This window comes from Haliotis rufescens, unplaced genomic scaffold (genome assembly GCF_023055435.1).
Source record: "Haliotis rufescens isolate VD_foot unplaced genomic scaffold, xgHalRufe1.0.p SCAF_65, whole genome shotgun sequence".
NCBI lineage: Eukaryota > Metazoa > Mollusca > Gastropoda > Lepetellida > Haliotidae > Haliotis > Haliotis rufescens.
In genome coordinates, this window is record NW_025964356.1 from 2127429 (window position 1) to 2153525 (window position 26097).

Below are 26097 nucleotides of genomic sequence, written 5' to 3' on the forward strand. Positions count from 1 at the left end.
TGTTCCTCATAATAAAGAAGTTGACATCCATATATTCTCTTCCGTAACCTATCTATACTTGCTTTTTTAAACATCTCCTGTTTTAAGATAACAAGAATGTAGACATTCAAAAGTCATTGTTTTAATTTAATGTGTACCCATAGTTGCTTTGATTTATCAAACCATGTAAATAGATTAATGCTTGAATAATGAATCTATTTAACAAATTGTTATAAATCAAAGCTACATGTACAGTGTATGAAAGACAATTTTAATGATCTACAAAAGCTAATACAGTATTGATATTGATACAATTCTATGAATACTAAGTAACCACCATTACATCAGGAGCAATCCTACCAACTTCACCAATATACCTGCATCTAGGATGTTGGTTATTAAAGGAAGTGAGTTCTCCTGCCTTGCGTGGGCACTCATTTAAAGATGCTACTGAATAGACAACAGCTTATAGATGACTAGCAGTGAAGGGGACATCTAAAGATCAGGGCCTAGATTTTCGAAACTGTCGTAGCCCTAAAATTACCGTAAATTTATCGTAAGGAAATTGTAGGCTATTGTAGCATATTTTCGAAACTACCGTAGCCCTAAGATATCTTAAGATTGTCGTAAATCTAAGATAGCCCCATACCTGTTGTAAGTTTATTTTATCTTCATCCAAGATGGCAGCATACTTTTCCATAGATATTTTGCCAAACAATTAGTCTGCCTTACGTTCAAACATTGACATTTCATTTTGTAAAACTGAGTGATTCAAATTGACACTTCGAAAACACGATGAACGCATCAAGGATTTCACGTCAAAAATGTTCTTAATCGTGACAGCGATCCACATAACTGTAGAGTCAATAGCTTACAATATATTTCTATCCGAGTCCATGCTGAAGAAGTGTGAAACAACATACCTTTTCAATAATTTTGGAAGGATAAAAACGGAAGATTTCAGCAGGCTTCAGTAATGACCGTGACCTTATTCATAACTCAAGGGGAGCTAATCTTAGTTCAAACTCTAGTTGAGAGTGGTTTCCCTTTGTATTCGCCCGGGACACCTTGCTCGATGTTACAGTTTTCATAAAGCGCAGAGTTCCGCTGTTATATTTTCTGGATCGCATTTGTGTCAATGCTTTAGTCTTTATTTTCGCATTTTATAAAATTATATCAATCTACATATGTAAAAAAAACCATAAAGGTTTCGCATAAGTTTTTACATCTAAAATCGTGTGGGACGGGTGGTTTTAATAATTGAATTTTAACTATACAGTGTAGTATTTATTGACTTAACCAGGAACTACATGTGATCAAATATTTGTATACAATATTTAATATTTTCATGCAAAAGTAATTGTAATTTGTTTCGTTTTAAATTCAATACCTATGTTATCTATATCCACTTGAAAGACAAATATTTGATAAAAAGTGATTAAAAAGTGTCTGTTGAACAATTGCATTCTTTAAAAACAGGTCCAAATTCACTTTCCAATATATGTTCGCAGAAAAAAAAGTTTATTGAATGAAATTTACTGATCAATATAAAATACACATTTTCAACACAATAATCTTTGCATTCAATAAATTGGTTTTCAAATATTTTGGTCCTTTTAATATTTAAGTCTACATCTTCCTGTTTCATGTTTAAAAAATATATAGATATACTTGAGACCATTCAGACAATAAAATCGTTGTAACGCATAGGGTCAACAGACAAATACTAGTAAATGATCCTCAGCAATGCTGTCAGACAAGCCAAACATCACTGAACTACGTTCTTGAATAGATTTGACACATTACAAAGTATTTTGCTCCTCAGCCAGATTTAAATGAAATCAGACAAATCAGTTTATTAGCTCTACTTAATTTAAAAGGATAGAAAATGACTACATTATATGTATGTTCACGTTAACTTGTGGCGTGTTCCATGAGACAACATAACTTGACAATCCCTAAATTATCTCTCTTGAAAATTAGTGTCACTTTTAAATTTTGATAATAATTATGGATCTAGATAGATAAAAAAATGATTTCATCATCTAAATACTAATAGCTTGATATTGTATTTAGGTCCTTGGTTAATTCGTGAAATATATTCGATACATAAATAACAAAACAAACTTAACAAGCTTAGGTTGTTATAAAAACTTGCTTGTGGGTACGCTGCTTCCTGAACAATTTTTGTTTTGAGTGTTTCCACGTATAATGTTGGTGTTTACACTAATATAAACTTGACTTTTGACATAAACACAAACATATACAGTATACATCACTTAACATCAGACTTGAACACGCATGTTAAAAGCTGAACGCATATGCAGTTCGATCAAAGGTCTTGTCATTGTCATTTAGAATAACGTCTCTTACTTTCGTCCTTGACTTTGTACGCGATGTGTTTATATCATACAGTTCTGCACGCTCACGAGAGGACCGTTTGAAGGGAAAAAAGTGAAGTATCTTTTCGCACATTATTTCAATTCTAATAGCTAAAGTGTGGTAACACTACACTTATTGATTATAACATTTATTGGTTTTGAAAAATGCTATTGCATGGCACACGAATGTTATTTGTGTTCGGGTAGTCATGGCATCGTTTATCATAAGAAGAAAACGTCTACATGTAGGATTGTACAGAATTTCACTCAAATATGTGCATGTTAAACAATGTGACCTGACAATGTGGTCATGAATTCACTGTCACTCATATATGTTGTTGTTATTGTCAGCAGCTTGGAAATCCCAGTGACATCATTTGGAAACACCCCGATTTTTCAATCTCTAACACAAATGAGTTCTCTGTCAGAGTTACGATATCGTATGGTATCGTAACTCTGAACGATCTGCGACAGGTTTAGGATAGTTTCGAAAATCTATCTTATCTTAACCTTAAGATATCTTATATTTGAATGTAAGTTGTTAAGATATATCTTAGCTAAGATCGTTTCGAAAATCTAGGCCCTGAAGATTTTATGATGTGAGGTCAGCCAAAATATGGATTAGTGGCTATGATGTAAAAGACGTAGGGTAATTGAAGGAATTACTTTTATTATATTAATAGCCGATTGCCAGTCATACATAAAATTTGTATGGGTAATTCAATTTTTACTTCAATAAACATTCAAACTAAAAGGTAGTACTATAAAAGGTTAGCTCTGTTATAAAATAGAGCAATAACTGCTGACACAATGGGTTTATGGAAAATGAAAGTAATAAATTTAGTAGTTTTCAATATCCAAACTGAGATACTTATATTTGATCTTGTATTGAAATAGGTATTATAGTGAAAATGGCAAAGATACTTTTTGGAATGACATTCACTGTATCTGTAGGGCAATGTTGAAACATTTATATTTGCATCATTTTAAGGATACTTTACTTAGGGATGTACATGATAATACTTGCCAACATAATCAAATGAAACACATGTGAAAAAAAGAATATTAACTTGTCAACTATACTCTTTTACAGACTACAGCCAGAACATTTAACCAATAAACGGATGATATAATCAAGGTCACATTAAAAATGTCCTGTGATACAAAAACAATGGGCAGTAGTAAAATCAGAATTCAAAAAAACTTCGAAGAATACCTGTTCTACATGGTTACAGTCACTTACTTTGATTTTAGAGAAGAATTTTCCTTTTTCAAAGTAGAGTGTGTGGTAAGTTGATTGTCAGATAACTTGTGAATTTGGGATTCTAGATACTTCATCTGTGAGTAAAGAAGAAAGAAGTATTTTAACTCATATAACTTTTGACAACTGTCTGGTTGAAGATAAAAAGATTAGACAAAACTGGTTTTGATGTTTCATTTCTATAAGGTTTCTTGAAATGTATGTGTGTGATGCTATGTTAAACATTGAAGTAAAGATATAATTCATGTGAGACATGTTACAACTGAGTTAAAAGCTTAGTTACAACTTAATAAATAATAACATAAACATTTAAACATTTCAAAGGTTAAACAAATAGTGCCACAGCACTATACCTCACTGGGGCATGTACTCAACAATTACAATGTCAACAAAGACAAAGCTGTCAGCATTGATAGTCAAATATTTTCTGCATAAATACTGAGGTCTATCAACTGACACAAAAATCTCATGATCTTAAAAATACTTGATGTCATCATCAGGAGAAATACACTGATGGAAATGAATAAGGAATACTTAGTTTTAGACACAGTAAAATGACATGCTTCCATGGGTTCCCAGCTTTGTCTACCAAACAATGAACAGAAACACATCTCAACAGTAGATTTGGCATGTGCAAACCATGATGTAATGGGTATAAAGACATACATGCTTGCTGAGCCATTCATGGACAAAAGAGTAAAGGCTATAACACATCCACTACAATGCTAACACAGTACATGACAGTTGGGCAAAAATGACAGACGATCGGAAGAGACTGGGTGATGTGTCAATTTGCCAAACAGCTAGGGACATGCAGAGTTCAGAGAGTCACGATGTCAAAGTGCTCCCCTGGCCCGCCAAGAGTCCAGACATTAGTCCCATTGAACATCTCAGGGATCTCATTGGTCTCGCAAGCTCGGAGGTTCACATGAAAGTTTAACCAGCGCTTTTAAATCGTTCACACTTCAATGAACCCATCCAAACTGACGTTCAATTCTTATAATTTCATACTTTGTAGTTTACTGTTTCGCCGAATAATATCGTAACAATGTTTGCTTAAATTTGAAGTCCTCTGGTTTCATCGAAGAACATTGCAACAATGTTATATTGTCGGTATTTGCTGGCTCTCGGTCGTATACGTTTCCCCACTCATACTCAGTTACGCAAAGAAAAATAGTTCTTTGAATATATACAACATAATCTTGAAATGAGTCAACATAATTTCATTCTCTGAACAAATTTACAAACAATATTTGGGATAAATCAAATCTTAAAAATAGGTTACAGGAAGTTGAACAAAAATATAAACATGACCTCGATGCACCGAGGCGAGGTCAACCTTCAAGCGCGGATTTATATATGACGTCACATAAGTTTGTAAAGAGGTGCATTTCGAGTCGAACGGGAGCATGAGGATGAAATTTATACATACTGCTGTTGAAAATGACGTTTATGGAGTAGTTATGGAAAACACCCCGACGCGTGAACCCTCTCAACGGCACTAGCAAATTGGGAATATCACCGATTTATGAATGTGTTGCTTGTGTTTGGATAATCGCAAACCAATTCGGACGATGCAGAATGGACTGGTGGGAATTGAACCGAGTGCTCTGAAACTTGTGTGTTTTCTGTTAATTTTCAACGTCAGGGTGTGTTGTATTTGGACTTTGGGATTTGTCACGTGTGCTGTAATACTTTGCTTAGCTGGTGTTTCTTGTCACCCCGAGATGGACCTACTGTATGACCTGATGCCAGCTTCATTACTGTGCCCCGTCACTCCTTATGTGCCGCTGCTTCTCGGCCTAGAATGCACGGAGAAGGTCGGCCAACTCAGAAATCGGAATAGTAGATTTCTAATTCTGTCTACGGATATTTTCTCGTCTCCGATGACCAATCGATAAAAGAGGTAGGCAAGTTTTTTGTTTTTTTAAATTTAAGTTTCATTCCTTACCTTTTTATGTTTTCTCAAAATCTTAGATTATTTTCCCGATACGATAGTAAATCGGAGTTTAGTTTGGGATTGATCAGGAGGACTCCATCAGGAGCAGTCGCGTTTGCTCTGTACGTGTCAGCGGCCACATCTGAGCAGGGTACGAAATTGTTTTCATTGGTGCTAGATTCCTGTCATTTCCGAAAACAAGGCATCAAAGTCAGTATCGCTCAATAAATCAATTTCGTTCACCATTCATTTTACAGAATTAATTTTCTTCACTTGCGTTATTAGTATTGAAAGATATAGCCATTCCATATCCAAATCACTGCAAGGACAATCCATTTTGTTTCATGTAGCAGTTAGATGACATCAATCACCAGAACCAAAGCATTTATTTATTTATAAGTCAGATGAAATGTTACAAGACCAGGCAAAAATACTAAATTAATTATGTTGCTGATAAATGCAGGAATTAAAAAGAAAATAGAAAAACGAGTTAATCGTACACACCGATCGAGAATTCGGGGAAACCCTGGAAAGTAGTTCCGGCAAAAGTTTACACGATCAATTTCACAAAAAATTGTTCACATCGTGTGAACTTTTTTTTGTCCGTTCACAGGTGTGTGAACCCCAAATATTAGATCACGTGACTACCCCTTCAGCCAATCAGCATGAAAGAAACAGTGTAAACTTCAAAGATGCATTTTGAGAAAAATTAAGAGCATGGTCAAAACAAGGTCTAAACTAAACTATGCAAGTTCCATGCCTCCACCTACCTTAATAAGAAAGTTAGAAACATGTCTAGTTTAATGAGGTTGACCCTCAAATGCAGCCAATCACATGATTGAATAGTTTCGTTGAAAACGTGTGTAAGCTCTTACAAACATGTCATCCAAACACAGGGGTTAGTTCTGTACGAAAAAAACTAGAACAACCATAAGAATTTCCATTCCAATGACATTAACCTTCAATGGTGACCGAAAACCTTACCACTTCAAAGCAACTATCTTGATGACCTCTAATGATCTGCATTATATATTATAATTTTTTACTATGTAAATAAGTTTCAATTTTGGATGTCATCACATTTTTTTTATCATAAGTAGTGCTCTTTCAATTACACAAACCACAAGTTAGGTAACAATTTAGAACTTGGAACTCGATATATTTTTTAAAAAAGATTTACAAATTTAGGAAAATAATTCTAGGTAATTAAGTTAAGACATAACAACAGGACTGAAAACGTATTACAGGATCATGATGCATGTGGAGTTGTTTGGTTACTACTGTTGACATGATCGGGTCAGTTTCATCGAAACAATGCTTTTGTTTGTAATTAATTTAACCAGACTTGCTATTTAAGAAACTGAGGGACTTGAAATGTCTTCCTTTTATCAACGAACAAAAATTAATGATCAAATGGAAAATGTGATGACATTAAAAAGAAATTATCGGACTGCATGCCGCTCATCGTGAAGTGCTTTGAATTAACAAGAGTCATCAGGAGATGAAAATATCTTCTCCCCAATATTTAATCTAGTTCAATTTGGCTACTTATACCAAACTTTTGGTTCATTGCTGTTGGATACCTTAAGTTCAGTGAAGAAAAAAATACAGCTGTTCAATATTTTTCAATATCCCAAATCATTAAAAGGCACCATGCCCAATTCACCACTAGACCAATCTGCATAGACAGTTTCATTAAAAATATTCATGTTTTTAGAGTTCTGATCCAGAAATGGAAAACGGACAGAGGACAGATGGACATACTGATCACTATATTCCACCCCCTACCCACCTCCACCCCACCTTATCAAAACAGGTGGATAAAAATCTTCAGATTTTCAACGGAAGTCTTCTTCACTGTCAACTATCGATAAGAAATTGTGAAAGAAACTAATACCGACTTATGTGCATGCGCGAGGCAGGAAAACCTCCCTTCATTCCAATACTCACAACTATATGCAACTATTTGCAGATTATTGGGGAAGCGTGTGGGGTTACTCCTGATGTAATAGAGGTACTCTATAAATTATTATGCTTTAATTATATCATCAACCAGAAATGGACATCTTGATTGCCTTATTGTTAGTGTTACCACAGTCACCTCCTTGTTCTTACACACAGCCCCATTACTACACCTTCATTGTACTTTATTGGCATTTCCCCCGTTAATTCATCGGCCTTGTCATTATATTGTAATTGATGTACATTAATCCTACTTGTGTAAGCATATCATCGAATATGGGGTATACATATATCTCACTTCGTTTTGATGTCATCCCTTCAGGTCTCTTGATCCCACCCCATTACCTTCTAAGTGTGTCCTCTGCCATTAACCAGTGCCTGCCAGGTCCTGGTACTAGACGACAAATATGGTACAAATGGTTACGTTACCTCCCCAGGCTGCTGTTTACTAACCATGATCTCGATCTCCGAAGAGCTCTGCTCGTGAGAGACCACTGGGGAAAGGCGTGAGCAAATGGACACGTTCAATCTATGGACAATGCATAAACTTGGAGTGCAAGAAGATCTGGTAGCGGACTTACATATACAGGGACCTTGTTGTTGAGACATGGGGAGGTCCAGATCAGGTGTTCCAAACTGATGTTATCCAGCGAAATACTTAAGTGTGTTCACTATTCTCCTCCGATGTGACAGACTCAATACGATGTTAAATTTCCCTGGACGTGATAGACTTACTAAGATGTTAAATTTCCCAGGGTGTGACAGACTTAATAAGATGTTAAATGTCTCAGGATGTGATTGGCTTACTAAGATGTTAAATTTCCCAGGATGTGACAGACTTACTAAGATGTTAAATGTCTCAGGTTGTGGTTGGCTTACTAAGATGTTAAATTTCCCAGCATGTGACAGAATTACTAAGATCTTAAATGTCTCAGGATGTGATTGGCTTACTAAGATGTTAAATTTCCCAGGATGTGATAGATTTACTAAGATGTTAAATTTCCCAGGGTGTGATTGGCTTACTAAGATGTTAAATTTCCCAGGATGTGACAGACTTACTAAGATGTTAAATGTCTCAGGTTGTGGTTGGCTTACTAAGATGTTAAATTTCCCAGGATGTGACAGACTTACTAAGATGTTAAATGTCTCAGGTTGTGGTTGGCTTACTAAGATGTTAAATTTCCCAGCATGTGACAGAATTACTAAGATCTTAAATGTCTCAGGATGTGATTGGCTTACTAAGATGTTAAATTTCCCAGGATGTGATAGATTTACTAAGATGTTAAATGTCTCAGGTTGTGGTTGGCTTACTAAGATGTTAAATTTCCCAGGATGTGACAGACTTACTAAGATGTTAAATGTCTCAGGTTGTGGTTGGCTTACTAAGATGTTAAATTTCCCAGCATGTGACAGAATTACTAAGATGTTAAATGTCTCAGGGTGTGATTGGCTTACTAAGATGTTAAATTTCCCAGGATGTGACAGACTTACTAAGATGTTAAATTTCCCAGGATGTGAAAGACTTACTAAGATGTTAAATTTCCACGTATGTGTCTGGCTTTTATTCTGCAACTGATAGAGTCTAACAAGGCAAACAACTGTGCAAATTCACGCATCAATCCATTGTCATGGTGACTGATTTACGACACCCATTGTCTAAAGAACATTTAATTGCAACGGCTCATTACCCTGGAGCCATGACATCTATATGCCTTGAAACATTTAATTGCGGTCGATGTACACAAAAATGGGGATTAACAAATAGGATTAGCATCTAATAAATAACAGCAATTAAATGTTTCAAGGGATCTGCCAAACCCTCAAAGTCTGGACGATCATTTGTAAGTCGTGGCTAACGACTTTCACTTGGTTGACATTCAATGAGGATTTGCAGATTTTATTGTTTTCAGTAGCTAGTCGTATATTGAATCTTGATTGACCGCCATTTTGCTTTCTGTGACGATCGATATCATTTTTTTATGGTCAATAATTAAGTACAGATGAAAAAAGTATTCAAATAACTATTCCTGTCAACGATATTTTAGTATTTGTTTTTTTATTATCTGTCTTGTTTTTAAATAATCTTTAGTTTAAAAAAAACACTTTTCCCGTGAGGTCACGTGATAACCAAATATGGGATAATAGTCTCGATCCAAATGTTACAACGCGTACACTTGAGCAGACTCATGAATATAACTCATGAATATTAATTAGACCATTCACTACGTTAACAGATCGTTATTATAACAGAAACAAACGTATGTTTTCCATGTATATCTAAAATGATATTATTTGTCATTAATTGTCCGGTGAATTAACAATTTAAATTGAAACAATTCATAATTCATCATATTATCAATACGTAAAAACTTCCAATGTGTGAAAAGTCGTCCTAAAATACGCAATTTGAAGGGGGCGTGGCCTAAATGCAAATGTCCGATTGGGATTTTAAATTTTCCGGACCCCTGCTTTAGGGCATACTTAATCACACATGCTTGACCAAAATTATAAAATGACAGGCAAAATCAGCCCCCAAACGAAAAATTCCCCTACTTCGGGGAATGCTCTTACTGGGTTAACATAGTGCTGCACAATTTCAACTATCATGATGATAGTGACGACGACCAGTATACCTGCTTCTGCCTCTGATTTTGTAATACATGTCATTTTTCTGTCTGCTCATCCATTTGATTACAGTGTCCACAACTTATGTAACCTTAGTCACAAAACTGATGATGCCTTCAGATGTTTATTCAGGGAATAATCCCTGACAGGCATTTACTGTGTGGAATAGAGCCGAGGTCAGCTGGTTTTTTAGTACCTAAAAAGGATGTCAGTATTAAAACGCTAGTTACAGATTGTTAATATGATAATTTAATATTGTGGTTTGTGCAAATTCAACGTATTTTGTTTTCTACTTACTACATGCATGTCCAGTGTATTATAAAATTTATTCACATGTACGTGTTTATGTTACTCTACAACTATCCCTCGTAAGGTTTCAAATTCCCCCTCTGCGCATGCGCACAGGAGCCTATTTACCCATAAGCCCCGTGTCTCTCCATTCCTCTCCCAAAGCTAGAAGGACAACAAGACTTGCTACAAAAATTGCCATACCCGCCAGCCCACCCTCTCTACACCGGCTTAGGTCTTCACCTTTGATTGGCCTTTCATTGGCCAGGCTATTTCCACTCATCTAGAGTGTCGGCAGCGGCCCCAGGACCCTCACCTAGCCTCGGTCGTTCCTTCTCCTTGTAATAAGCTACCACCAGAGCTCAGGTCGCAGCCTCGGTCCGCAGACCACCGTCCGAGCCGCCGCAGCGGCCCCAGGACCCTCACTTAGCTCTCAGTCGTTCTTTCTCCTTGTAATAAGCTATCACCAGAGCTCAGGTCGCAGCCCTGGTCCGCAGACCACTTTCCGAGCCACCGCAGCGGCCCCAGGACTCTTACCTATCTCTCAGTCAGTGATAAGAATCAGTCAGCTCCCAAGTTCGTGCCAAAACCATTATGATGTATGTGTTTGTTATCATGTATATTAAATATTTTGCATTCTATCTCATTGCTTGTTGTGTTTTCACAAATGGTATCTTAGTCGTTCCAAATGTCAAGATCAAAGGTCCTTTCACACATTCAACAAAGTATGCAATGTTGATATTTTTGTAGGATAAACAGAAATAGCAGAAAAAGTATATGTATAACAGCAAGAATCATGAGACAGATAAATGCGGAAAACGTAACAGCCATGAAACGGCAGTGCCCGTAGCCTCAAGGCCATGCCCCCAGATAGGTTTGTTTTTCTAAGCCGATTACAGAGCGTCTGATTTCATCACTTTCACATGGTCTTTTAATTACTTTCTACGAATATTATGAATTTCTCTCTCTCGGAAATTGACTAAATGTATCTAGGAATGAGTCTTGAACCATGATAAAAAATTCCTTATGGATTCCGCAATGGACAATCATGTGTTCAGTTTCTATGAAGGCGGGGGTAACTTGTCATCACTTTGCAGCTTAGTAATTCCCTCATTTGCTTGGTTGACAAGAAGTAAACCACAATAGGCCATGGCAGCATCCAAAGAGGACTTTTGTTGAAAATTTAAAGATGTTTATAGTGGAAATACAACCAACATACAGCATATATGGCAATGGTGTAACAGAGGTGGTATTTGGAGAATTATAAGAAATTTTATGATAAAACATTACTTGACATGATGATTTTTTACCATTTGAATTGTATTGCTTGTATTCAAAGAATTTTAAAGCAATGATCGCAAGAAACTTTACTGTCACATCAAATCACATTCCTGATCGTCACCCTGGCTTACAAAGTTTTTTGAAGCTATAAGGGGGAGGCAGGTCTGAGAGGGGAGGACCTTTAGATGTGGTAATGCAGGATAAGTACACAAATGTAAAAAATATTTATATTTTACTAAAAAAAATTCTCATCCTGCATTACTCCTTCATGCATCTGTATCAGACGGTTTGCTGGTGGGTTTACCTTTAGATGTTAAAACTCAATATATATAATCCCTTCAAACAATATGTTGTTTAGGAAACTGTATGGCAAAAACAAAGAGCTGGATGGGTGGGCTGGTTCAGTCTAATTTACAGAAAGAACATGAGAATTGAGGACAAGTCCATATAAACAAACAGTAAAAAAGAATATTAGTGTAAGCTAAAATCTTTACAAACTGTGTTACCAAGCCAAAGCTGAAAACTTGAAAATCCCCCGAACTGGCGTGTCAAATAAACACTGCACGAGACGGGACCTCAATAAATATAAACCCTTCAAGCGACACGCGTGTCAAGGAAACCGTATGGCGTAACAAGTGCAGAACAGTTATACTTGTTCAATCTTATCTCTCAGAGAGAAATGAGTATAAGTCCAGGTAAACAAACAGTAAGAAGAAAATAGCGCAAGCTAAACTCAAAGAACGGAGTTACTGAACCAAGACTATGAGCCTGATAATCCCCCTAACGGGCATGTCAGAACAATGCATGAGTTGGGTAAGACTGGCTCTGGACAGAAGGAGTTCATTATTTGTGTCAGGGTTTGCTCAGCTGCTGGGCTACTGCCAAAGGGCCAAAGCTACAAATGCCTTTGACGTCTTCACGTGCCACATCTCTTAGATAATGGCTAGCTAAGACAGTGTCAGACCTCCAAAAACATCCTTCCATGATTGCTCTGATAGAACAGTTGCTATGCAGAACCATGGTTGAGGCGATCGCTCTAATCTCGAGAGGAATATTCCCTCACAGAAAATCAGTGTTAACGATTCCATACGTGTGGCAGGATGACTGTGCATAAACCATAGTGATATGTTGTTGCAACTGACTTCGAACGTGGCATCTCTTTTTTTCGCTTCGTCAAACCAATCAAGCTCGGGTAGAGATTGAATAAGGTAAGAATGAGAAGAGGAATTGATCAACAATACCCATTTATCACACAGGTCTTCAATCAACTTCTGAGACATCACATGCATAAGACAGAGGTGAGCAGGTAGACGATCGGGACACAATTTAAACAAATGGACGCACCGGATGATGGCTGCTATTGACGTAGACCTAAGTCCCAACAAACAAGTATATGTACCCTCCCTCTGGGTGCTTGCCTGGGCAGTAGAATTATTGCAGGAGAATTATTGCAGGATATATGTTCCTCTGATGAGGAAGGCAAAGTCTGTTCCAGCCGCTGGCAAGGTGATGGCTTTGATTTTCTGGGATTCCAAAGCAATCCTACTGGTGGACTACCTCCCGAATGATCAGACCGTTAATGACCAATATAATGGTCACCTACCTGCTTTGGCAACAATGTGAGAATGTCAAGGTTGATGGAAAATTCACTAAAGGGGTGGTGGTCAAATCATGGCAAAAGCTTAAAGCATTCCCATTTACATGGGAATGTCTGAGTACTGGCACACATAATAATCTGTCCATAATTTAACAAAAGACAATAAGCACTTACCCGGTCATCTATATTTTGAAAGTTGCCATCAATGTCGTCGTAGACTATATCTGACCCAAAGCTGCTTCTCCTTGTACTGTTAGGAGAATGAGAATCTCGTTGAAGCTGCCTGCACAAACATCAAATAAATTATTGACGATACTGTGAACTGTTTTGCTAGAAAGCTTTGAAATAACAACTACTTAACATGAGCTGGAATCAAATTGAAACCAATAATTATTATATTCTCTATACATACACAGCAGTTACATTTGCCTTTACACAAAGGGGTTTCATTGATGAGATCAATTGTTTTAATATGACACATTTATTTTCCAACTGTTTCAAATCCCATAATGGATACAACATTCCCAAACATTATCGAAATATCTGAGAAGATGAGTCACAAATAAGAACAGTATTAGCACTACATGCAAAAGCAGAGATACATCATTATCTCTTCTTAAACATGACAAAATGTGCAGTTGTGTATTTCTTTTGTATGTAATATCATAGTGCTCACATAAATATAATTACTTCAGAAAAAGCATATAGTTTTGAAAGTTAATGTTATTTTAAGAGCTGTTAAGCTAAAACCCTGCAGCCATGTCAGTGTTGTAAGGAAAACTCATTCATGTGCTGCTCCAGCGCAAGATGGAAGTAACTGGTTTCATGAAATTTTCTAGCGACAGCATTAACCGGTATCATGGCACCACTTGCTTAGCATTATCACAAACTTATTCTCGGAGCTCACTTTCAAGCACATAACCATGTCCAGCTGAAACAATTCACCTTGAAATTTATTGAATATTTCAGATCACATAAATTGACATTCATACACAAAAGGAAACTTTCTAGTAGCATATAACATATGAACACACAAGGTTGCCCACTGCAGAGCCAGCATGTGGCTGTGTTTGCAAGAATCAGTGATGGATTCAATTGGAAACTAAAGATAAGAGCATGGGAAACAATATTGCAATAAATGATATATGTAATATTTATACATTGTTCCCTCGTTATTGCGGCCTTCAATATAGTGCTAACTCGGTTATAGAGTGCAGTAAACCATGGCTCCCAAAATGTACTTACATTTTTAACAAACTCAAGTTTCCCAATGACACAATATTTTCCCCCCATCTCAAAAAAACATTATCAGCTGATCACCGCGATCACGTAACACCGGAAATACCAGTCAACAAATCTGAACTGAAGTATGCAATTTAATCCTATTATTATATTTCTTTCCAAGGCAAGAGAGTTAGCTGACTTTGAAAGTGCAGTTTCCACCCATGCCGAACTAGGCTGGAATTCCTGGGCTCGATCGTAGCGCCACTAATGGCTATTACGAGTTATGTCCCTTCTATGCCTTTCCTATGGACTAATCAGATTCTACCTCTCGTATCACTTGCATTTGCTTCAAACCAAATGGTCCAACCCAGTCAAGATGATCTGATTGATAATCAAGATCTATATTGTGATAAAACGAGGGTTACGTCGCGAAGTGCATGAAATCACGTGAACACCTTGATTAAAAACATGAAAAGATTATGGAAATTTCTGTTGACAAAGAGTTGGTGGTGCAAATGCTTTGCAAATCCTGCAATCGACTGAAATCTGCATGACAGTTTACGAACCGGATTTCGATTTTGTTGCATGATTTTGATTGGACTATGCATAGACTCGTTAGTCCAGCCAAAATGTAACTCCATAATACCAGCCTAGTTCGGCAAGGGTGGGAACTGGACTTTTATAGTCAGTTAACTCCCTTGCCTCGGGAAGATGATTATTATAATATTTGGTTATAAAAAGGTGTTCATTGTTTATCTGGACTGATGTCTTCAATTTATTTTATTAATTTTATTAAAAATTTCATTCAATAATTACAATGTTTACAATAATTTCAGGAAAATCGTATGCAAAGTGATCGGTAGAGCGCACAACTCACCGTTATTAACAGCAACCATTATTAACAGATTACTGCTGTTGATGCCTTGAAACGAACTTTAGTTGCAAGAGAACGGATACACATATCATAAATGCCATCCCTTGACTCGTTGAAAGTCATATTTGAGGCAGTTTAACTATTAAATGTCAACATAATGTTTTCGCAACTGAATTACATGTATCGCGGGAAGTCCCTACCGTGACTGGTCAGATTGTTCCATACATAAAAATATTACCTGCATACCACCTGTACCAAAGTGCTATGCTTATGGTTCTTATAATTTTAAAGGGGCACTGATCTAAAGCAATTCCCCAGGACTGGTTGTTGCCTTTGTTATTGTTTTTCCCCCGTGAGTACCCGGATGATACGCAACGCAACTGAGCGTGACAAGAGACTGGGCTACCGTCTGCAAGGACAGCTGAATAAACGTGGAGGCAATATTTGTTTTACTCATTTTTGAACACTGATTGATTGACCGTGGTCTATAAATATTTCGACAAAGGGCGTTAATTAATTTCTTCAGCCTAAACAGACGAAAAGAACGGCGGAGCTCATCGGATGTCGTCATTTGGAAATACCCGATTGTTATAGTTTAATAATAAAAAAAAGTATCCATGCAGTAAAAGCATTTTCGGATTTCGGATTGCGTCGATAATACGATTGCTCACCCTTGTTGCCATCCATGTTTTCTGGTATAACCCTACAATTGTGTATTTGTCGCCATTCACTTGATGCTCAGTTAATGAATTTATTACAGGTATAATTGGTGGTAGCACCACTCAGAATACCTGACAAAGGTTCCCATTTGGCATTTATTGTGTCTGGGGTAATTATTCAATCTAAATCCATGTTTGAAGTGAGGTGAAATGTGTGTTATGTAATATGCACGTGGCAGCCCAGCAAGAGATGAATGATCAGTTGATTTACTTTTTTTGTAAATCAACGGATCGTTCCTAGTCATCAAAGGATTAACAGAAAATATGTTGATTGATTAATCACTGTTATCTTGCACAGTGGATATGTCAAAAGTGAGTGTTTACAAGTCTCGGTTTACTAAATCAAAGGGAATACACTCACATCATGGCGTGAAGTGCCGATGTACAAACAACAAACTTTGTTCAAAGGGTTAAGCGATAATACGTTGATTGATTGCTCATTGTTATCTAACTCAACGGATTATTTTAGGAACCGAGGACGTTATGAAAATAGTTGTCACGTGGGTTTTCTCAGCCGACCTTTGAGACTTGGCACCTATGTGAAACACCTGAAACAATCTAAGTGATCAGTTGAGAAACGAACATGGGTTATAATATCCCGAAACGATATATATATATTTTAAAATATTTGATTGTTAAGAGACATGTGACATCGAATAAGTTTCTTTGTTCAGCTGCAGACGTGTGGGATATTGTTCCTCCTTTGTGTGGATATTCACGGATACATTCCTCGAACAAGGAAGCTGTCTAAAATTATACATTATAAATTTGGTAGGTTGTAATTATGATATTTGCCTTTTGTTTTCCTTCATTTGCTGTAGCATTGGACAGATTCATTCTTGTTCCTCTACGTCTTGGTTGGGAAATTCTTTGATGTGTGATAGACATTGTTTTCACAAGTCGTTTCCTTTGTAAGCGTGTATATATTACAGTCAATTTGTAAAATGTGATTCTCTCAGGCAATTTATAAAACGTGTAAATATTTCAGTCATTTTGACTGAAAAATCTGTCCAGATTGACATAAATTGATTAAGACGATCAAAAGGGCCTAAAAACATCACAATAGAATATTATGTAGGATTAGAAGCCAAACAATATAAAAATGTACTTTTCATCGTACCATTTTCAGTCTCGTGGTGATGATATTAAACATAAAAATGTTTGGAATTCGTTGTCATAATAATACAGATGGACATATTTTTCAGTCAATTTGTAAAATAACTGAATATTCAGGCGTTTAATAAATTTCTTAAGTGAAAATTTTGCACCTTTTGACTGTAAAAATATAAACACAATAAAATAAGCAATGCTCAGGAGAAATATTTACTTTTTTACTAATTTGTGTTGAAAGTCAAAATAGTGTAAACAAAAATCGCACAATTACCAAGCAAGTGACATATCAAAACTTCGTCACCATTACTGATGCTACCCACAAAGATAACTATATTTCCTTATTATTTCCAAAACTGTATTTCATTTTGTTGATCAATGTTACCATACACCCTTATACTATCAATAAAAGTGACAAATGCGCTTACGAATTGCGCAGCACAGGTCGCGAACAAGTCTATGTTTCTGCTATATCATGCGGGTACTCACGAGGAAAAAAACAATAACAAAGGCAACAACCAGTCCAGGGGAATTGCTTTAGATCAGTGCCCCTTTAAATATATATAGTGAAAGCTGCAACTAAAAACATGATATTGGAATATATTATTCCTGATAAAATAATTATTTCAGGTACAATTTCTTCTGACCTTTGCTTCAAAATTATTACAAGTTGTATCATTGGGTACTTTTTGACAGAATCACCGGTAGATTGGGAGGAAACGTGTGCACAGGTGATTGCTTTTTTCGGCTCAGTTTACGAGAAAATACACATGGTAATCTTAATCTCTGTATATAAAACAATGCCTTTGAGAGCAGGAAATTCAACTTAAATGGTAAATAATCATGTCTAGTGATGTTTTATATCAAATTTCATCTTTTTATTGACCAAGTCTGTTATACCTGTTTATTCACCTTAATTCGCTGAATTGATATGATGTGGGGGGTTTTAAAACGCATATCAATACTTGATTAATCTTTTTCTACACTATAAATCATAAACAACTTCTATTCTAAACTTTTATGCCCCGGTCACACATTTTCGTCTTGCCGGATCCACTACAGATGGAAACTCATGGATGACCCCGGAAAAGACTATATCCGTGGTCCCCTACGGATGCACCACTGTTTGACTGCGGGATTTACGGATCAACCAAGGATAATGCAGAAAATGGGCTACTTGACAGCGGGGAGTGATACGGATTGCTACGGTTTGGTACGGTTTAGTACAAAATGACACGTGTCACGGCGTATGCACTGCGGATTCACAACAGTTCGCTATTATTGTAGTACGGGTTAGCACAAATTAGAACGGTCTGGCACGGATAAGTACGGACCCTCACTGAGCGCCACGGACCTGCCACGATAAGCAATCCGTATACCGTATTTTCTTGAGTATAGTGCGCACTTTTTTCCAAAAAACACAGCTGTGTGGAAGGGGGTGTGCATTATACACGAATTATGAGTTTGGATGTTTTTTTACCCCATGGAAAGACATTACCGTGAGCATGAAACACCGGAAATACCATGTCAACAAATCCATACTGAAGTACGCAAAATAATCATGTAATTACACTGTCTGGCTATAAAAAGTGTTATTTGTATATCTGGACTTATGTTTGTAACTTATTTCATTAATTTTATTCAAAATTCCTTTTAATATTTTTTTATTAATTTCGGGGAAATCGTGTGTGAAGCGATCGGAAGATCGCACAACTCACCGTTATTAACAGCAACCACGGTCAGAATACCGCTATTGACGCCTTGAAACGAACTTTAGTTGACAGAGAATGGATACATATATCATAAATGACATACTTTGACTCGTTAAAAGTCATATTTTTTTTGTTTGACGATTCTCTGTCAACATGAAATTCTCGCGATCATGTGCGTGTGAGCCTTGACGGTGACTGGTCAGATTGGTTCCATGTAAAAAATAATACCCGGGAATGGCGATCAGCTGCTTCGCTTAGGGTTATTATATTGTTAAATATGTTTAGTAAAGGCTGCATATAATTAAGAAAATAATGGAATATATTATTCCTGATAAAAAAAATAGTTTCAGATACAATTTTTGCCGATCCTTGCATTAAAAATCCTATAAAGTTATATCATTGGGTGTGTCTTGACCGAATCACCGGTCGATTCCAAGAAAACGTGTGTACAGCTGATTGCTGTTTCCGGCTTAGTTTACGAGACAATACACAAGGTAATCTTAATCCCTGGATATAAAACAATGCCTAGCAGAACAAGAAATACTATTTAATCGGTAAATAAACATGTCTGGTGATTTTTTATCTCAAATTTCGAATTTGTACTGACGAAGTTTCTCATCAGCCGTTCGTTTGCCGGACTTCGCTGAAAGGGTACGGTGTAATTTTTTTCTGCGCATAATATTCAAATTTCTTTTTTTTCAAAATATTGAACCCGCTAGAGGGGGGTGCGCATTATACACGGGTGCGCACTATACTCAAGAAAATACGGTACATGAATTCCTGCCCTCGTGTGTTCATTCCACAACTTCAAAATGCCACCACGTAAGAGAGGAGCAGCAGTCAAGCGTCGAGCAAATGGGGCCAAGGCCCAGACAACCTCAAAGTCACGGTCTGACGAGGCGAGTAATGTTGGGGAGTTGACTTTACCCCACCCTTCTTCTGTACGAGCGACAGAGAGAGAAGCAAAGAAAGAGAAAAACCAGCAACAGCCCCTGCATCTCACGTCGGAGCAACAGGATGATGTCATTCAATGGTTCCAGGAACATGAATTCCTATACGACAAGGGCCATGCTGACTACAAGCTGACTGAGAGAAAGACCGCCCTCTGGAGAGAAAAAGCACAAGAGCTAGGCATCTGCGACTGTTAGTAAAAAATATACATGTATTCAGTTTTATTCTTTTTCGGTTGTGGGAGGGGTGCTTAAAGTTTAAAGTTTATTTATTTTACATCGATTTTGTAGAAAGCGAAGCTTATTTAATACAATCTCGATTGCACAGATCGCGGCGTAAATTGTGGTAATTATTGTGGGAGGAAACTGGACTACTCTGAGAAAACCCACGTCCGAGTGGGCGACCACCGTACCCTATCACATGCACCCCAACGGGAATCGAACCTGGGTTGTAATGGTGACATTTGAGCGTGCAACCGACTGCGGTACCCGGAGACCCCTTAATAGGGTGCTTGGGTTGAATATTTCCACATTAATTTTTTAATGTTTTTTTCTTGTATCTTTTTTGTTTATTTCTTTTGATACAGACTAGTTGAAATATTTAACAAAGCTTCTAGTATGCAAATCTGATAGATCTACTAGCTGTTATAATGATCAATGGAAATATTTTCTTCTTTTCATATTTTTCAGGTCCAAGGTTGAAATGTTGGGTGGACTCTGTCCCAACCCAGTACGGCAAACTGACCAAACGGCCATCGGGGTCAGGGGGCATTTGTCAGAAAGGGATAAGCGGATTCTGGAGAAGTTCTCCTTCCTCTCAAGACACATCTACAGGATACCCAGTTGGGCTGGAGTTGATGTAAGTTATCTTAATGTGTTTCTTATTATATCCCCAGATACGAAGTATTTGGGGACTATATAGTGCGGCGTCTGGGGGTCTTCATCACCTTCAGTGATATTTCTAGTTTTTCCTTGGGTTGGGGTTTTCAAAATTCTAAATTTTAAGGTGTGTGGGGATTGGTTGGGGTGGATTTGGGTAGGGAGGGATGTGGAGGTGAATGAACTTATTTCTTTGTAAAATATATGAGGGTAACAAATTTCACAATATTTCTTTTAGTTAAAATATGAGTGTGGTTGTAAAGGAGGTGTAAAATGTTCGTTCCATTTGTAAAAGTAATTGTATTGTACTAAACATTTATCAGAGAATATTGATTTTTTTCTGTGTGTATTGGATACTAGTTTCCCCCATACATTCTTTATTGTAAATTTCAAGATGTTCTATTGGCATGCGCACCTTACCATATAAATTTGTTTATAGAGGGGTTAAATTAAAAATTTGCGCGATGCCGATCACAAATTTAAAATTGAAACTTCAAATTGAACGTGTTTGGAATAAAAACTATCGCAAATTTTGTTCTCTTTCTTCTGCTTCCAGCTTATGTCCAAAATCCATGAGAAACACCCAGAGCGGATGCAGGACTCCCAGGACAGTGACGAGGAGGAAGAAGTTGGAGAGGACAAGCTTCCCGCCTCAACACCCGCCATGTCCTCCGCCAGTGGGGAGACGGACACATCAGCCGCCGCCAAGAGGAAAAGGAACCCAGCAGAGAGGACTCCACTGCCTTTCTCCAGCACTTGGACGAACGCATTCAGCAGTCTAGTCAGATGCAGGAGAAGCTGTTCAAGCACATGTCAATGCCCACAGACCCTAGAGCAGCAGAGCGGCACCAGTGGGCACAGTGGTTTGGTGCTGCAATTTCGGATATTGACGACTCTCTGTGGTCCGAGTTCCAGACGGAGTCTCTACGCTTGGTTAACACCTTCAAGGGGCTCTCTAAACGTGTGCAGGCAGCAGCTGCACAGCCAGTGCAACAGGAGCGTGTTGATTACGAGGCAGCCAGACATCTCCAGACTCTTAGCTACTCCTCCAGTCAGGGAGGATATTTACCGATATGGCAACAACAGTACCAGGTATATCAGCCCCCTCTTTGTGGCATGTTTCCTCCCCCGTCTGCTGCCCAAGGCAGGTAAACCTGCAGCGCCAATGTCAGAGACAGCAACATCGACAACGCTAGCAAAAGCCTCCCAGGTGAGTGTCACTTCTGCTGTCTTGGACAATGCTGACACTGCGTACGGCCCTGTCCAGGTTACTCGTACAGACTTAAGTGCTGGTGGTGGTGCTGGTGGCCACACGGAATCCTTTAGCGATCTCATGTCCTTTTCTGGAATTTCGCCCTGGACGCCGGTAAGGACACTGATATTGATGAAGTGTAATGGACACTTACAATATTATTAAATTGAACCAGTTAACTGTTGACATTTTTGGTGATTGTAAACCACTGATACTTTGGTACTTGTGAACCATCGACAGTTTGGTATTTGTTAATTTATGACATTTTGGTACTTTTGAATCATTGGCATTTGGGTACTTGTTTGTCACTGATATTTTGGTACATGAATATAACTTTGAACTTTAAATTTGCATTATATTGTTCCTGTTTTAATGTTGGTGCTCTATTTTCAGATCACTGTGAAAACAGACTTGAGTGAAATGTGACTCTCATAAAGTTTCTTGTTAAATACATGTACTTTATTTCACTTCCATTTTTAGAGTTCAACTTTAATCTTTTCCATCTATTTTTTTCCAATTTTTATTGTTCAAGAATATGTTTCAAATTCACAAAGTGAGAAAGAAAGACAGAAATAAAAGGTTGATATTAACATTTGTAAATGATGTAAGTGTATGTTTTTTATGTAAGTACAAATAAAAACATATTCCAAAGTCCAATAATTTTAATAAAACATGATCTGTAAATATCCAACACAATTCGACCGTTCTGAAGGATGATCTTTTATACCATCCTATTCTGCCATGGCACCACCCCGACAGGTGAATTGACGTAGTGTTTAAGGTACAGCCTCTGCTGCTTCGCTTCCAAGGTGTCTAAGTTGCCAGCCCTGGTGTTCTGCACATCGTCCATGTTAACGCACCCTCTCTCCAGGCACCAGGGATGACGTTGTGGTTAACATCCTCTTGATCAATAAGAGGGTTCTGTTCACCAGGATATCTGACCCTCATGATGTTGTGAAGGCACACACAGGCGAGGACTATGGCATATACTGTATCAGGGTCCTGCAACATGACGGAGAGCAAACACCGGAATCTGTTTGCAAGGATACCAAATTCATTTTTCACAACGCGTCTGGCCCTTAAGAGGCGGTAGTTGAAGATCCTCTCGTCATTGGCAAGAACCCGTCTGGAGAAGGGCTTCATGAGCCAGGTATTCATGCCAAATGCATCGTCTGCAATGATATAGTAAGACATCGGTCTGTCATCACCGGGATGCTGGTGGGATGCCGATTACACCCCTTTCAATGGCGTTTTTCAGCTCTGAATGGTTCCAAATGTGAGCGTCGGATCAACCACCTTGTGCACCAATATTCACCCACCGGAACTTGTAATCGGCGTCGACTAGGGCCATCAGAACTATTGAGTGATATCCTTTTATAGCCACCGTTCTTAGGACACGGTATGCACCGAGAGCATGTGGGAATTGCCATTTTGCAGAAAACTGGTCGGCTATTGCCTGCCACCGTTCAGGCTCAGTAGGGGTGTCGATAACATCCCCAGCATATGTTGCAATTATGGTCTCGCATATGTCCCGAACAATACCAGAGATGGTATTGTGCGCCACCCTGAAGCCATACATCAAGGTCCGGTAGCTGTCCGGTACGGGGGTAGCCAGGTATCGCAGGGTGACTGCTAGCCTCACTCCAGGTTCGATGGACTGTCTGTACCAGGTAATGTTCTTCATAATCATGCGACCCACTACTTGTAACAGTTCTTGGAACATCTGTAGGTCTATTCTCACAAAGTTCTTGAAAGCAGCTGGATTTTCCACACTCAGTTCAGCCATGAGTGCTTCATACTGGCCATAGATGGTAGTAAGCCGTATTATGCCGTGATGTCACGTAGTAACCCGTAGGAATCCTTGAGAAACCTTGGTAATCCCTACCTATCCCTAATAGAACGTAGTGTGATCGTGGTGATCCATGACAAATCCGTAACAAACCGTATTGTATCCTTGGCTAATCCGTGGTGTAACCGTACACGTACGTAGTTCACCGTAACAAACCTTACCGATCCTTGGCAATAACTGTACACAAGGTCAACGACAATCAGTGTGACGAATTAAGTTTATGTGTTATTCTTATGAAAGACATACTTTTGATCACACCGATACATGACACACCTCTGTACGAAGCTTGTGAAAAATCCCCAAGGGAAATGTTCATCATGCAATGACACCTGTGAGATTCTAAAAGAGCTTTCATGTATTAGATCGAGGCACTCAGATACTCATGCATATAATTACATAGATCTAATTGACTGGTTAAGTCATGATTCAACAAGGTTGCTGTTGTTGTTGTTCAACATGTACTTTATATATTATCGAGGCTGGTGATACATTTTGTCACGGCAAAAACTTTGTCTTTAACTGGAGTGCACGTAGTGATATGGAAATAGTTCAAAATGAGTCTGCGAAGGATCATAATCAACGTGATGCAAAAATGAGGTGGAACTTCCAAATACTTTCTGTTGAAAACTTTCATTTTCTAGATCAGCCAGAGCTTTAGACTGTCTTTCTTTGGTACAAGAAAGAAGATGGAATAAAACCCCTCGTTTGCAGGAAGTCGCCGAGACACCTATTGCAATTTTTTATAAGCAACGAACCTGAACTTTCGATCAAGTTTGGTAGTAAGAATCCGGGTACTGTCTCAGTAGAGGCCGGAATGTAGTTGGTGGTGGTGAGATCAGTGGCAGATGATATCCCTCTTGAAGCAGCTGTGTCACAGAGGGGTCTGTGAGGATGATCCAATTGTCTGCAAATAGCCCAGCCCACGGGAGTGTCTGTGACGGAATGACTTCAGGCAGAAGTACCCAGTCGTGCGGTCGTGGAGGGAGTCACTTATCTGTAGAGTCTCCCCCTCTGGAAGACTCTCCAGACACCCGGATGTCCAGATGCCCTGGATCCCATTGTCCTCTACATCATCTTCCACATCCCAGAAAAGGATTAGCATGGGAAGAAATTATATAAAGATCCCTGTGGATGGGCACAAACTGTGTTTAGTTTCAATCCTTCATTTTTGCGGTCTTCCAGTTGATGTTTCTGTAGGTGGAGGAGATCTATCCACAGTCACTTGTAAATTAGTGTCCTTCTGGACCTCCTGTGCAACCTACTGTATCCAGTCTGCAAAAGGGCACATGTTGACCATTGAAGTTGGTATAACTTGGCCTGGAACTGGTCATCCCAAGTATAGTGTTGTAGGACACCATGGCGACGAGGGCTGTCATTGAACCAGCATAATGGGATAAAATTTCCAGGGATGTTTGTAATTTTATCCTGTATAAGAAGTACCTCTAACAAAAGCATCCTCTTGAAATTAATGAAAGAGGCAGAGAGCTTCAGTTACCAACAGGATAGTTGAGATGAGTGGTAGTTTGCGTTGTACTGTGGTATCCAGATATGTGAGGTCACGTTCCTCAATACTGTAACGAGAACACGAACAATTCTGAGAAAGCGTGGACAAGTCACTGTTAAACTGCGGGGCAGTTACAGTTGCCAACATTCCATGAGTGCTGGTGCTATGAAGGTCGAAGTGAGGATCTTGAAGTCAATCATGTAATCGACGGAACAGAGTGAAGGTCTTATCCAAGTTAGATGAGATGTCCATACCAGTCAATCAATCTTTATTTCCCATAGTTAAAGAGAATTGCTAAACTTATTAATATACTTACGTCGTAGCTCCGAAAAAGTAGGGCAAACAAAAACAAAATGGTATTCGTCTTCTACTTTCTTTAAGTTGCAATACTGACAAATTCTGTTTTCAAGTGGAATACCTGTATATCTTCCAGTCTCAATAAATAATTCTGATTTAACCATGTTTCCATAGCCACATGATTTAAGAAGGGTTCTAACATTAGTTATCCAATTACAACGAACCCTGCGTGACAAAAAGTAGCATCATATTATAACATTTCTTCAGGTACTTTTCAAATGGCATACATATTAATTTTAACCAATACTTAATTACTCTATTCTTTGCAAAAAACATGTAAGGGATATCGTCCACTTTCTCCATACACACTTAAACATGGGGTAGTAGGTTTAACACCAAGGAATCACTTACATG

At 38.1% G+C, this 26097-nt stretch overlaps 1 protein-coding gene across 5 annotated transcripts in view; it reads right to left on the reverse strand.

Moving 5' to 3' along the window:
- Positions 1-26097, reverse strand: part of LOC124118187 (rab11 family-interacting protein 4-like) — a 297536-nt gene that overhangs the window by 132825 nt on the left and 138614 nt on the right. For all 5 annotated transcript variants that reach the window (XM_046480299.2, XM_048387107.1, XM_048387106.1 and 2 more), the window contains 2 exons: positions 13488-13596; positions 3604-3698 (listed from right to left, as the gene is read on the reverse strand). In XM_046480299.2, the coding sequence (XP_046336255.1) occupies positions 3604-3698; positions 13488-13596 (204 nt within the window). The remainder of the gene's footprint in view (positions 1-3603; positions 3699-13487; positions 13597-26097) is intronic.